The sequence below is a fragment of the Astatotilapia calliptera genome, chromosome 4 (genome assembly GCF_964374335.1).
Source record: "Astatotilapia calliptera chromosome 4, fAstCal68.1, whole genome shotgun sequence".
Lineage (NCBI taxonomy): Eukaryota > Metazoa > Chordata > Actinopteri > Cichliformes > Cichlidae > Astatotilapia > Astatotilapia calliptera.
Window position 1 is genome coordinate 2482942 of NC_137425.1, and position 13872 is coordinate 2496813.

Sequence of the window (13872 nt, forward strand, 5' to 3'; positions counted from 1 at the left end):
GGTCTGTTTGGTTCTGTTGCTCTTGATTGATGTGATTTTAATTTCTCTCATGCAATTTTTCTGAAAACAACAACCAATTCAATGGTCTAGATCAGCGGTCCCCAACCCCCGGGCCTCGGACCAGTACTGGTCCGTGAGTCGTTTGGTACCGGGCCGCGAGAGTTGAGGCTCAGGTGTGAAATGTCTGGTTTTCAGGGTTTTTATCGGTTTTCAGCGTTATTTTGTTATCGTTTTTATCGTTTACTCTGTTTTCCTTGGTCTTTTCACATGTGTTATGAATAAATTTTCTTTTTTTCGGTACGGTACTAGTTTTATTTTGTTGTATTTATCCGCGACACCTTAAAGGCCGGTCCATGAAAATATTGTCGGGCATAAACCGGTCCGTGGCGCAAAAAAGGTTGGGGACCGCTGGTCTAGATCCAGGGAAGTACTGTGTATATTTGTGAGGTGTATGATAAATGCTGAGTGGAAACCAATGGACTCTATGATTTTGGGCACGGTGATTTAAATATTTTGAGATTTCTTTTAAAAATTGTGACTCCAGGTTGACTATAATGCCGCCAACTGGTTGACAAAGAACATGGACCCTCTGAATGACAACGTAACAGCTCTGCTCAACAACTCCTCCAGTGCCTTCATTCAGGATCTGTGGAAAGACGGTGAGTCGTCATCACAGTAGAGCAATAACATAAAGCAGGGCATTAAAAGTCGTCATAAATCTTTCCTGTTTTATTCTCCATGTCAGTGGATCGAGTTGTAGGTCTGGAGACCATGACCAAGATGTCTGAGAGCTCAGCGCCCAGTTCCACCAAATCCAAGAAGGGCATGTTTCGCACTGTGGGTCAGCTGTACAAAGAGTCTTTGGGCAAACTGATGACCACGTTACACAACACCCAGCCCAACTTCGTCCGCTGCATCATTCCAAACCACGAGAAGCGGGTAGGTTATTATAGCTGACTCTAGGGCTGCCACGATTAGTCGACTAGTCACGATTACGTCGACTATCAAAATCGTCGACGACGAATTTAATAATCGACGCGTCGTTTGAAGCTTTGTAAGATCCCAAAGACGCAGGAATAAGTAGCAGGATTTAAGAGTGTAAAAACGGACTGAAACAGAAGATGGCAGCACTGCATGTACAAGGATGCCAGCTGCCGTTAAACCCCGAAGAAGAAGAAGAAGCTGTGTCCCAGAATTCATAGCGCAGCCCAGCTCAGTTTCCAACAATGGCGGCAGCTAGTTAGTTTTAATGTTACTCTTATTATTCTTTCTGGGTCACAAAATAAACGTTTAACATATTTTCAGGGAGAATGTAGCTGTGTAAACCTCAAATATCTGCTCAGTTTATCAAGACACCGCATATTTTCAAAAGCGCTCCGACGTTTTCGGAGACGTCTGTTACCCACTAGCTTGATAGCTAGCCGGGGGCTAGGTCACTAGCGCCGTGAGAACACCGGACTCCCGGCAGATCGTTTTCAAACCCACCGCAGTCTTTCGCTACTCAGGTTAAACATGATATATGAGTCACTTAGATAACTTGAAATGTTGTTGTTTGGCTTTTTTCAGTATTTTATTTGTTCCTGAGTAAATCGGTTTGGCTGAGATTAAAGTTATAGTTTTTACACAGCTGAATAAACGTGAAGCAGACAGCTGATTATCAGAAGTGTGAGATGCTCGAGAATATACTCCGGTGTCCTGTTATAGTTTAGATAGCAAGGAGTTTATTAAACTTCACCAAAACAATCTGCAAACTTCATTAAAATTTAATAAACTATCATCTTGTCTTTATTTTTAGTTAGCACAGACCTTAAACACTTAAAGCTGTAAGCTAATGATAGTTATATAAGAGCAGATGCTGCTGGTGCAATAAGCTGTAGTTTTACGTCCAATGGATGATGATCTGATTAGTCGACTAATCGCAAAAATAATCGGTGACTAGTCAACTATCAAAATAATCGTTTGTGGCAGCCCTAGCTGACTCTAACCCCGAGATAAAAGACAGTCTGTTAATTCATTGAGGAGTTGTTGGCTTTTTGCTGTGGTGCAGGCTGGAAAGATGGATTCCAACCTGGTGCTGGAGCAGCTGAGGTGTAACGGAGTGTTGGAGGGGATTCGAATCTGCAGGCAGGGATTTCCAAACCGGATTGTGTTCCAGGAGTTCAGGCAGAGGTGAGGGAGATGTCTGAGATCATTTATACTGATAACAGTATCATAGTTCCTTTATAATAATACTAAGTTTGAATGCTAACGACTTTAAAGATTTTTGCTTCCACTGTATGCAGATGATGTTCAATTCTGTATCTCACTTGAGACTAAAACATTGTTTCTTCAGAATGTTTTTATTTCTGTAAAAGTTTAATGGGAGATGCTACCAACTGTGAGCCTTAAGTGTCATGTAAATGCTTTTGTTTAAAAATACTTGTCAGCTGTGGAATATTATTAGCTGCTGTGTAAAGTTGGCATGTCAAAAGAATTCCTGCATAAAAAAGTTACTCATGCAGCTGCAGTGAGAGCCCACAGCAGACACACATCTCACAAACCCACAGCTACCTGCATGTACCTATGGCTATTACTAAATATTCAAATAAGTCCATGGACACCTGCCCACAGTCTGAGGCCCTGTGATCAGGTTTCGTTGGTTGTTCCTCACTCTGGACTGAAGGCAGATGCTTCTTCCTCTTTTAGAAAAGTTCCTTCAGATCAAAAATTGGATGAGTTTAAAACACAAGAGTTTTTTCTATTTCTTTATCTTATTTTGTTTTTCTTCATTGCTAGCTTATTGCTATATTTTGCAGTTACGTGAAGGTGATCTGCATCTAAACTAAATTTTAATGGGCTTGCCCCTTACCCACGAGAAAGGAAATGAATAAGCTTGGTACGGGAATAAAGTGTCAAGCAGATTGTGTTTGAGATTAGAGTGAATTGGGACCTCATATCTTCCAATTTAGAATATTCTTTGACCGCTTTGCAATTATACTTCGATCGATAACCCATTTAAGGAACGAGTACTTCATGTAGTAGTAGGTTTGGTCTCACCGGTAATGTGCTGTTTGCAGGTACGAGATCCTGGCTGCCAATGCCATCCCTAAAGGCTTCATGGATGGAAAACAGGCCTGCAGTTTAATGGTGAGCTCGATGGAGTAAAACGTTTAATGCTTACAAATTTATGCTATTTGAATATTAATTTACTGTGAAAAGGAAGAAGCAGGGTTCATTCCTCTGCTCGTCTCCAGGTAAAGCACCTGGATCTGGACCCTAACTTGTATCGCATCGGTCAAAGCAAAATGTTCTTCAGGACAGGAGTTTTGGCTCAGCTGGAAGAGGAGCGAGACCTCAAACTGACTGTCGTCATCATCGCCTTCCAGGCGCAAGCAAGAGGCTTCCTGGGCCGCAAGTAGGTGGAGCATTAAGACCCAGAAGTCATTTCCTCTACTTTTCGGGGCCCATGATAGACGCAGTCATCAGGAAATAACAGAGAAGTCCTGTTGGAAGCTTCAAGTTTGATGTTTTGCCACAATCTTTGTTTGGTTTAAACAACAGAAGGCTCCGTGCCCTAAAGCATGACCAGTTTTATTATTTGACTCTAAATGGGACCAGAATTTTTTTAAGAAACCTTATGTCATATTAAAGAAGACTCTAAACTAGTGATTAAGATCATAAACTCATCAGGAAAATGTTTTTCAAAGTCATAAATCCAGTGAGCAGTAGGGTCATTATCCCATAGACTTTGAAAGGCAGTGCCCCCTGCTGGCCATTAGAAAGAATACGTGTGTAGGCTGCTTCCACGTTGTCTTCTGTTATGCATCATTTCTTTACAGTCTGTGATCTCTGCAGGTCTGATTCTTCTTCATGTGTTTTCAGGGCTTTCAGCAAACGTCAGCAGCAGCTCACCGCCATGAAGGTCATCCAGAGGAACTGCGCCTGCTACCTCAAGCTCAAGAACTGGCAGTGGTGGAGGCTTTTCACTAAGGTGATTCAAACAGTTCACACCACCATCCAACCAGAGGACATATTTGTTCTTAAATGTCTCTCAAATACATTTTTATTTAGGTCAGATGAACAAACTTTGCTTCATCTGTCTGTGGTTCAGGTCAAGCCGCTGCTGCAGGTGACCAGACAAGAGGAGGAGATGGGTCAGAAAGAGGAGGAGCTGAAGGCCGCCAAAGAGGTGGCGGCCAAAACTGAGGCTGAACTGAAGGACATTACCCAGAAGCACACCCAGGTGACACAAACTCGGGTTTTTATCTGGGTTTTATCTGAGCGTTAAGTCATTTTGAGTAAATGTTCTCGCTGTGGTGTTTATAGCTGATGGAGGAGCGGGCGCAGCTGGAGTTGAAGCTTCAGGCGGAGACGGAGCTGTGCGCTGAGGCAGAGGAGATAAGGGTGCGACTGGAGGCCAAGAAGCAGGAGCTGGAGGAGGTGCTGCACGAGATGGAGGCCCGGCTGGAGGAAGAGGAGGACCGCAGTAACGCCCTGCAGCAGGAGAAGAAGGAGATGGAGCAGCAGCTACAGGTTTGTCTCGTTATCATTACAAAAACAAGACATGCAACGCTTTTTGTATCGCCAATGTAAGGCACAGACACGTATGGTTAGTTTATCTTGTTGTTAATTAAAATACTATCTTTCAAGTCCAGCAAATAAGAAGAGATTACAGGTATAAACTTACTCAATGATGGATAATAACTCTGGTCTTACACTGAAAGCTTGTCCTCCTACTGCATCCTTATATTTTCTGTCCGTTAACTTTGCGTCGTCTTTTCCTGCAGCTGATGGAGGCCCACATAGCACAGGAAGAAGACGCCAAGCAGACGCTGCAGCTGGAGAAAGCGGCTGTGGAGGGAAAGGTGAAGAAGCTGGAGGAGGACATTCTGCTGATGGAGGACCAGAACAACAAGCTGCAGAAGGTATGAAGAGGCAGCTTCACGCTCTGCTCTAAGAGAGCGCTTCATTCAGCGTGAACGCTGCACTGCACGCGCTCACATGCGTCTGTTTTTAGGAGCGAAAGCTGCTGGAGGAGAGGATGGCTGACATGAGCTCCAACCTGGCCGAGGAGGAGGAGAAGTCTAAGAATCTAACCAAACTCAAGGCCAAGCACGAGTCCATGATCTCTGACCTCGAAGGTCAGTCTGCACTTTGTCTTTGTTTGTTTGGCTCATGAGCTGAATAAAAATCTGTGGTGCATGTTCAGTTTACAGCACGGTGCAGACGTTGCAGCAATCACATGTTGGACCGAGGAAATGTTTAAAGCTTTAAACCTGGGGGAAGATTTCAGCTGTTACAGTAAATTTCAACTCACAGTGTGAAGTTGGAGTTAAAGGAGTTATTTCAGGAGTGATAACTGACCTTGCAGTCAGTACAGAGAGCAAATGTCTCTTTATTGCATTATATCATATTTCATCTCAAGATTAAAATAATATGACAACCCGAATATCAACCATTTCATTCTGCTGCTTTAGTATGGAGTAACTCGTGTCTGTAACATCTAAAGAAATTTGGTTTTTTTGTGTCCAGTGCGTCTGAAGAAGGAAGAGAAGAGTCGCCAAGATGTGGAAAAGGCGAAGAGGAAGGTGGAGGCGGAGCTTGCTGAACTGCACGAGCAGCACGCCGACCTGCAGGCGCAGTTAGCTGAGCTGCGGGCCCAGCTTGCTGCCAAGGAGGAGGAGCTGCAGGCCACACAGGAGCGGTGAGGACTAACATGAACAGACGATGCATTATGAATGCTGAAGATGTCCTGACAGGTCGAAGCTTGAAGCGAGGCCATCAAACATGGCTTGATATGATCCAGGAGGGAACCAGTGCATCCAGTTTTGAACTTTATGAATGTAGCTGTTTAGAGAACTTAATCGTACCAGGTCAGATGATCTAAAGGGGAAGGGTTTGTGTTTTATTAGCATAAACTTGAAAAGAGACATCATGAATTATGTGGCTAAGCACATATAAAGGAAATCAAATGGGTCTCAAAAATGATCCCTGTGGGACACCATACCCAAGAGATGCAGATACAGAGTTGTTTAAATTCTCTCCTAATTGAACAGTGTGAATGAAACCATAGAAAAACTGTAACATTTCTCCAACCTTCATGATTTCCTTTCCAACAAATTTGTGTCCACAGCCTGGAGGAGGAGAGCAGTCAGCGTGGGGCGGCGGTGAAACGCATTCGGGAGTTGGAGGCTTTGCTCTCAGAGCTGCAGGAGGACTTAGAGGCTGAAAGGGCGGCGAGAGGGAAGGCTGAGGCAGCACGACGGGACCTCGGGGAGGAGCTTAATGCTCTACGTACCGAGCTGGAGGACAGTCTGGACACGACTGCTGCCCAGCAGGAATTACGGTCCGTGTCGTCCATATACATCCTCGAAATGAACCACATAATTTGATAAGCAAGCTCATTTTTCTGTTATTCATATTCTGTAGGACAAAATTAATGAATCACAAATTGAACGTTTTTCATTTAATTTTACTTTTAGCATGAGACTAGCCCTAATCTGTGTCTGGGAAAATATATATACAGCAATTCTTCATCCCTGGAATTAGATAATCCAAAGAAAGATACCCAAAAGATGAGAAAAGAAATTGGTCCGGCGTTTAAAAAAATGCTTAAATCTTTTCCAGTTACATAAGAATGAGCTTCAGGTATCGGTTAAACATCCATAACAGTTAATGCGACACAAATCTGAAACGTTGCAGTAAATAAGAGTATCATCTGCATAGAAGAGCAGCTTTTAAGTTGTTTTAATCAGGCCTCTGCACCATCTTACCGGATGTTTTGTGTTTATGGTTGGCAGGGCGAAACGTGAGCAGGAAGTGGCCATGTTGAAGAGAGCCATGGAGGAAGAGGGGCGGAGCCATGAGGCCCAAATCCAGGAACTGAGACAGAAACACAGTCAGGCTGTGGAGGAGCTGAATGAGCACCTGGAGCAGGCCAAGCGGGTCAGTTCACCAAAGTCAGACACTTTCATTCATACGAGGTGCAGATATACTTTTGTGTAATATTAGGTACATGGATATTGCTACTGGCACGTCCTTATAAGAACAGTGAGACAGAGGTGGATATTTTCACTCATTCAGCATCTGTTCCTTCTGTCCAGGTAAGAGCTGGTCTTGAGAAAGCCAAGCAAGGTCTGGAGAAGGAGTCAGCAGACCTGAGTGCTGACCTGCGTTCCCTCACCAGCGCCAAACAGGACGTTGAGCACAAAAAGAAGAAGTTGGAGGGTCAGCTGAATGATCTAAATTCTCGCTTCAATGAGAGCGAGCGGCAGAAGAACGAGCTGTCGGAGCGAGTCTCAAAGATGACGGTGAGCCATACAAACAATGACAGAAGTGAGTCAGATAGGAAGATATCAGTCGGCTATTTATAATTACAAGTTGGCTTTTTTCTACTCTTTTCCATCTTCATGTTTTAATTCTGAGATTTCTCCAAATTAGCTTTGAATGCCTGAGAGTACAAGTCCCCGAGTCTGTCCTCTGAAACAAGCTCGTCATCTTCCTTTAAAGGCCACTGTCCTCTGATTAGCTACCAGATTGCTTTACTTACACAAACGCAGTCAATAAATGGGAAGCTCCGCCTCCTATGAGGAGTGACTGTGGGTGTTTCTTATGACCATATAAGGAAATCAGTGACAAACTGAAATAAAAGTGCCTGAAACATAATTCAAATATTGACCTAAATCATAATAGTTCCTCTTTAAATGTGATTAAGTAACTAATTGGAAATGTTTTAGATCCTAATTACAGATAAATGAGAAACTAGTACATCTAAAATGCACAAAACAGATATTGATTTATAAACTGGTTATTAAAGCAAAGATAAAGCATTGTAAACAAACATATTTAGAAGTCAAAGAATATTTTGAGGTAAAAATAAATTATAATCTGAGTTACCACCATGTCTCTGGGTTTAAAGGATAAAGGCTCATCAGGAGCACAGTATGTGAACAGAGTCTTAAATATCCAGGCTGTGTTTGTGTTAGCTGGTTCAACAAGACCTAAACTCCAATCAGAGATAAAGAGGTTGGCAGCAGTAGCTGTAAGCTTTCTCAGTTAACTTTAAACTTTCTGCTTCTTCTACTTAAAGAGAACAAATGGATCTTCATGAAAAGTCACACTCAGATTTAAAGAGACACGTATCTGCGCTTGACGTTAGCCTTTGTGTTTACAGTTCTCGTCTCTTCTTCTCTGTTAGTTGGAGCTGGACAGCGTGACGGGTCTGCTGAACGAGGCCGAGGGAAAGAACATCAAGCTGGGTAAAGACGTCTCCAGCCTGTCCTCTCAGCTGCACGACACACAGGTGAGGAGCACCCTGACTGCTAAATGCTGTGATGCATGAAGCCAGGTTTCTAAACAGCGTCCTCCTCCCCCCCAACTCTTTCAGGAGCTGCTGTCAGAGGAGACGCGTCAGAAGCTGAATCTGTCTGGGCGTCTGCGTCAGATGGAGGACGACAGGAACAGCCTCATGGAGCAGCTGGAGGAGGAGACTGAGGTCAAACGGGCCGTGGAGAGGCAGGTGTCCAGCCTCAACATGCAGGTCAGCTCTGCTCCGGGTCTCCGAAGCAATCGTTTCAAAGGCCGACTGGGATTTTTCCTAATGCTTAAGCTCATCCTCTCTCACACTGAAGTTCTCATTCTTCTGACTTTTCTCAGCTGTCCGACTACAAGAAGAAGCTGGACGAGATGTCGGGGACGGTGGAGCTGCTGGAGGAAGGGAAGAAGCGTCTGCAGCGTGAGCTGGAGGCGACCAACACAGAGTACGAGGAGAAGGCCTCCGCTTACGACAAGCTGGAGAAGAGCCGGAGCCGGCTGCAGCAGGAGCTGGAGGACGTCCTCATGGACCTGGACAGCCAGCGGCAGCTCGTCTCCAACCTGGAGAAGAAGCAGAAGAAGTTCGATCAGGTCTGGCAGCTCCACAATGACTGCTTCAGTTACCTACCCACTGATCAGTTTTTCAGATTTTCCAGTTTTGTTTCCACACGTATTAAAGACGGGAGAGTTTGTCCCAGGAACCAGATGTTCCACAAAAGCTTCTCTCAGTGCTTTTTTTTGAGCCTGCAATGATCTGTGATCTCTAATGTCCTCCATGTCCATCAGATGCTGGCCGAGGAGCGCACTGTGTCCTGTAAGTATGCGGAGGAGCGGGATCGAGCGGAGGCAGAGGTGCGGGACAAGGAGACAAAGGTGCTGGCTCTTACCCGAGGGCTGGAAGAAAGCCACGAGGCTCTGGAGGAGGCGGAGAAGACGGTGAAGGCGCTCCGAGCCGAGATGGAAGATCTCATCAGCTCCAAGGACGACGTGGGAAAGAATGTAAAACACTGAACCTGGACACGAGCGACTCCTACTATCCGTGGTCAGTATTTCCGATGAAGGTGGATGTATTTCTGGTTATATTTCAGGTGCATGACCTGGAGAAGGCGAAGCGCGGCCTGGAGGCCATCGTGGAGGAGATGAGGACGCAGATGGAGGAGCTGGAGGACGAGCTGCAGGTGGCCGAGGATGCCAAGCTGCGTCTGGAGGTCAACAGTCAGGCTCTGAAAGCTCAGCACGAGAGGGAGCTGCAGGCCCGCGACGAGCTGGGAGAGGAGAAGAGGAAGCAGCTCCTGAAACAGGTCGGGAAACCTCGCCACCGCTGGTTTTTACTTCATCTCATTTTGTAAACACTCGCACCTCGTCACAGTTTTAGAATTTATCATCATAATTTAGGTCCTTTAAGAGTTGAGAAGGAGAAGAAGTTTGAATTCTCTGAACTGGCTTCCTCCTTAAACTTGATGATGTTTCTCCACTTTGAGGTCTTCCTGCTTTTTGCTTTAGTGGTGCAGACTTCTCTCTCCCGAATACTGTGAGGTTTATCTGTTTCCTTATCTGGAGAAATAGACCTGGTGGGATGGAGACTGCAGGTAGTGGTTTAGAAAGATTCTGATTTGCTATCATTGATGTAACAGTAAGAACAAAACTGGCCAGTGCACTTACTGAGAACATTTCTAAGCACATGTTAGGAAAAAAGCGCAAGTTTTCAGACAGCTAATGTTTTCCTCTTGGCGTCCGTCAGGTCCGAGAGCTGGAGTCAGAGCTGGAGGAGGAGAAGAAGCAGCGAAGTCAGGCTTCAGCCGGGAAGAAGAAGCTGGAGGGGGAGCTGAAGGACGCGGAGGATCAGCTGGAGGCCAGCAGCAGGGGGCGTGACGAGGCGCTCAAACAGCTCCGCAAAATCCAGGTCAGCAAACTCTTTTATTGACTTCTTATTTCTCTGAACTCGTCGTTTCTGAAGCTGAGTTGTCCTAACAAAGTCCTAAACATAACCACGTTTGATGTATTTTCACATTTTGCCTGAGCAGGTTTGGTAACTATAAGAGCTGAAGTATTTAGAAACCAGTTCAAAACCCCACATGAGCCTCCTTGCTCTCCTCACAGGGCCAGATGAAAGATCTCCAGAGGGAGCTGGAGGACTCCCGTGCAGCCCAGAAGGAGGTCCTTGCCTCAGCCAGAGAGTCTGAGCGCAGGTCCAAGGCCATGGAGGCCGACATCATGCATCTGAATGAGGTAAGGCCGTAGGAGCTGCCTGCTCTAAACGTTGAATTTTTAGTCTTTAGTTTGTATGAAATCACAGAGAGGTGGATCGACCCAATATGGCCACCTGAGGAGGGGCGGTCAGAAGAAATGTGGTTTAAAGGGCGTGCCTGGAGAGCTAAAGCTGATTTTATACAGCGAGTTCAATCAGTCAGACGCAGATACTCATTATCGTTATGCGATTAATCCACAGAATCAGTTTCTTCCAAGTGTTTTTTAGCACTTTTTGGAACGATAAAGGTTTCAGGCTTCACCAGCATTGCACAGGTTGTCCTCTGGAAATCGTTTCTTACACTGCTGTCTCCATCTGTCCAGGCGTTGGCAGCTGCCGAGAGAGCTCGTAAGCAGGCGGAGACAGAGAGAGACGAGCTGTCCGAGGAACTGGCCAGTAACTCATCTGGAAAGTAGGTGTCTTACATTATTGATGCATTTAAAATGAGGAGCATGAGTCTCATCAAGCTTCAACTTCACTTCCTGGAATTTTAGTCTTTACTTTGGGAGGGGAAAACCCAAGAGATCAATAAATTCACTGGAATTTGTCATCTAGGGATCATTAACATCCACTAAAGGTCGTCCCAGCTGGCTGTCACTGAGATTTTAAGGTTAAATGAAAACATTTCTGAATGTAAATGAATTAATCAGGAATCGGCAAGAACACTGATCATGTTTTCAGATTTAGTTAAATATCTGAGTCATTTATATCTCTAGTCTTCTGATGGCGAAATCTAACTCTGACTTGAATGTCCTCGCTCAGGTCACTGCTGTCCGATGAAAAACGTCGTCTGGAGACTAAGATCAGCCAGTTGGAGGAGGAGCTGGAGGAGGAGCAGGCCAACATGGAGGGCCTCAACGACCGGCTGAGGAAGAGCCAGCAGCTGGTAGGTTCATGATCGTCTCTAATCTCATTTCATTACAGCAGGCCTGACCAGTGAAGCTGATGCTCAAGTTCAGTTCCTCTAACAGCCACTGAAACTGATTTTCCTACAGGTGGATCAGCTCGGAGCAGAGCTGGCCACGGAGAGGTCTTCTGCTCAGAGCAGGGAGGGATCCAGGCAGCAGCTGGAGAGGCAGAACCGAGAGCTGAAGGCCAAGCTGCAGGAGCTGGAGGACCAGGGCCGCTCCAAACTCAAGTCCTCCATCACTGCTCTGGAGGCCAAACTCCGAGAGGCCGAGGAGCAGCTGGAGGTGGAGAGCAGGTGAGGGCGCACGGTGGGACGAGGAGTGTTGATCCCAACTCAACGTGTGCCGAGCACTGAGGAGATGACTTTGTGCCACTTTGTTGTGCAGAGAGCGGCAGGCCAACGCTAAGAATCTGCGCCAGAAAGAGAAGAAACTGAAAGATTTAACGATCCAGATGGAGGACGAGAGGAAGCAGGCGCAGCAGTACAAAGATCAGGTGACGCAAGATCAAAGGATGAATGACAGTTCAGAGTTTTGGTCATTTACAAACTGTAAATAAAACCATGTCTGCCCCCTGCAGGTGGAGAAGAGCAACGTGCGGGTGAAGCAGCTGAAGCATCAGCTGGAGGAAGCGGAGGAGGAGGCGCAGCGCGTGGTGGCAGCCCGCAGGAAGCTGCAGAGGGAGCTGGAAGAGGCGGCAGAGTCCAATGACGCCCTGAACAGAGAGGTTGCTTCGCTCAGGAGCAAACTCAGGTAACGAAGGTCTCGAGCACAGAGACGTTCGATAAATACGTCACACCCACCGCGAAGCAAAACTAGAACAATGTGAGCAAAGGTCACCTCAGCGCCTCTTCTGCTCTGGAGTTTGAAACAAGACAAATGACAATTGTTTCCTCTCGTATCTGCTGTTCCACAGTGGGCGGGCATAATAAGCATTGGTGTGTACTCATCGCACCATAAGAAAATGCAGCAATGCATTTTCTTATGGTGCGATGAGTACACACCAATCAGGCGTGACATCATAAACACCTGTTTGATATTGCGTTGGTCGCCTTTTCCTGCCAGAACAGCTCTGAGGCTGTGCTGTGGTAGCTGCACCATCAACACAGTCCTGTAAGCTCTGAGGCGGGGCCTTCATGGAGCAGACGTCTTTGTCCAGCACATCCCACAAACCCTCGATTGGATTGAGATCTGGGGAATTCGATGGCCAGGTCAACACCTCAAACCATTCCTGAACCATTTCTGCAGCTTTAGCCTGCTGAGAGAGACCACAGCCCTCAGGGAGTATCGCCTCCATGAAAGGCTGTACATGGTCTGCAACGATGCTTTAGTAGGTGTAACATCCACGCGGATGGTAGGGCTCCATGTTCTGGTCTGCAGCTCTGCAAAAAGGACAAAATGTTCACCTGCTCTCTGATATATCCCGCCCACTAACAGCTGGCGCCATGAAGAGAATCAGTGTTACTCCTCTCACCTGTGTGTGGTCATAACCTTGTGCCTGATCAGTGTATGAACAGCAATCCCTCAGTTACTGTTTTGTCCTCTCTTGAATCTGAATGTCGTCACAGAGAGAGGATCTCGCTAATATGGTCACACGGCACAGAAGCCCCGCCCACCTTCTGGTTAAACCTCGTCTTTAAGATAGACAGCCAATCAGAAGAAAGGTGGAGGAGAGTTCATAACAGACAAATTTGGACGCATTAGCTACTCTAGCAGAAAAACTACCTGTCGAGGTGTAGTCATTAAAATCTTCCTGCTTAGGTGGAGATGCCAAAAGTTACTTGACCAAATTAAATGCTGGAAACTAGTTGGTTATATTTGGTAAGTTAATAACTCTGCTTTAAAACACTGATGGAGTCACCACAGCAGGTACGCCAACTAGTTTTTTCACTGGATGCCCCAAACAGATGTGTGTCCTCCGGGTGTTAAGGTGGGGCTCTTTGGTTAATCCTGCGCTCTGACAGGCTGGAAGCATCGGCTCCCTCTCAGTAACCAATCAGAGCTCAGCTTTAACAGGACACTTCCCTCATAAATGAGCCTCAGTGACAGTCTCCACAAATCAAAGTGTTTTGTTGTTGAATGTATCGAACGCTCTCGTGTTTGTAGCGGCTGAGTGTCGAAGACGAGCTCACTTGTGATTTTAAATTTCCTTTTGCTCCTTTCATGTCTCGCTGCTCTTGTTTCACGCTCGTCTTCAGGCGCCTCTGATCTGCAAACTCAAAGCCTTCTGGGAATGGTTCTCCTCTTCCTCAGCGGGCTTCCCCCCCCCCCCCCCTCACTGCTCTGCCTCCAGTTTACTCCTGCTTCAGGATTTCAGGCCCTACCTCTTAATTATTTTGCTTTGCAGAAAGCCATTTCCTCTTCCTCTGCCGCCTTTCCTCTCTTTCTGACCCTCCTCTTCCTCCCGATGTGTCGGGTGTTCCC

The 13872-nt window shown here is 46.1% G+C and overlaps 1 protein-coding gene across 3 annotated transcripts in view; it reads left to right on the forward strand.

Moving 5' to 3' along the window:
* The window catches only part of LOC113020211 (uncharacterized), a 36256-nt gene that overhangs the window by 19559 nt on the left and 2825 nt on the right, over positions 1-13872 (forward strand). For 2 of the 3 annotated variants that reach the window (XM_080300724.1, XM_026163981.2), the window contains exons 19-44: positions 545-659; positions 746-939; positions 2048-2169; positions 3057-3126; positions 3234-3394; positions 3862-3970; positions 4091-4222; positions 4306-4512; positions 4767-4904; positions 4997-5120; positions 5512-5683; positions 6113-6325; positions 6780-6924; positions 7083-7289; positions 8177-8281; positions 8366-8518; positions 8635-8883; positions 9079-9291; positions 9381-9593; positions 10034-10195; positions 10393-10521; positions 10864-10952; positions 11303-11426; positions 11536-11744; positions 11836-11944; positions 12029-12201. In XM_080300724.1, coding sequence (XP_080156850.1) covers positions 545-659; positions 746-939; positions 2048-2169; positions 3057-3126; positions 3234-3394; positions 3862-3970; positions 4091-4222; positions 4306-4512; positions 4767-4904; positions 4997-5120; positions 5512-5683; positions 6113-6325; positions 6780-6924; positions 7083-7289; positions 8177-8281; positions 8366-8518; positions 8635-8883; positions 9079-9291; positions 9381-9593; positions 10034-10195; positions 10393-10521; positions 10864-10952; positions 11303-11426; positions 11536-11744; positions 11836-11944; positions 12029-12201 — 4037 coding nt within the window. Of the gene's footprint in view, positions 1-544; positions 660-745; positions 940-2047; positions 2170-3056; positions 3127-3233; positions 3395-3861; positions 3971-4090; positions 4223-4305; positions 4513-4766; positions 4905-4996; positions 5121-5511; positions 5684-6112; positions 6326-6779; positions 6925-7082; positions 7290-8176; positions 8282-8365; positions 8519-8634; positions 8884-9078; positions 9292-9380; positions 9594-10033; positions 10196-10392; positions 10522-10863; positions 10953-11302; positions 11427-11535; positions 11745-11835; positions 11945-12028; positions 12202-13646; positions 13869-13872 lie in introns of those variants that run through there. The other variant, XM_026163978.2, reaches the window with a different exon arrangement.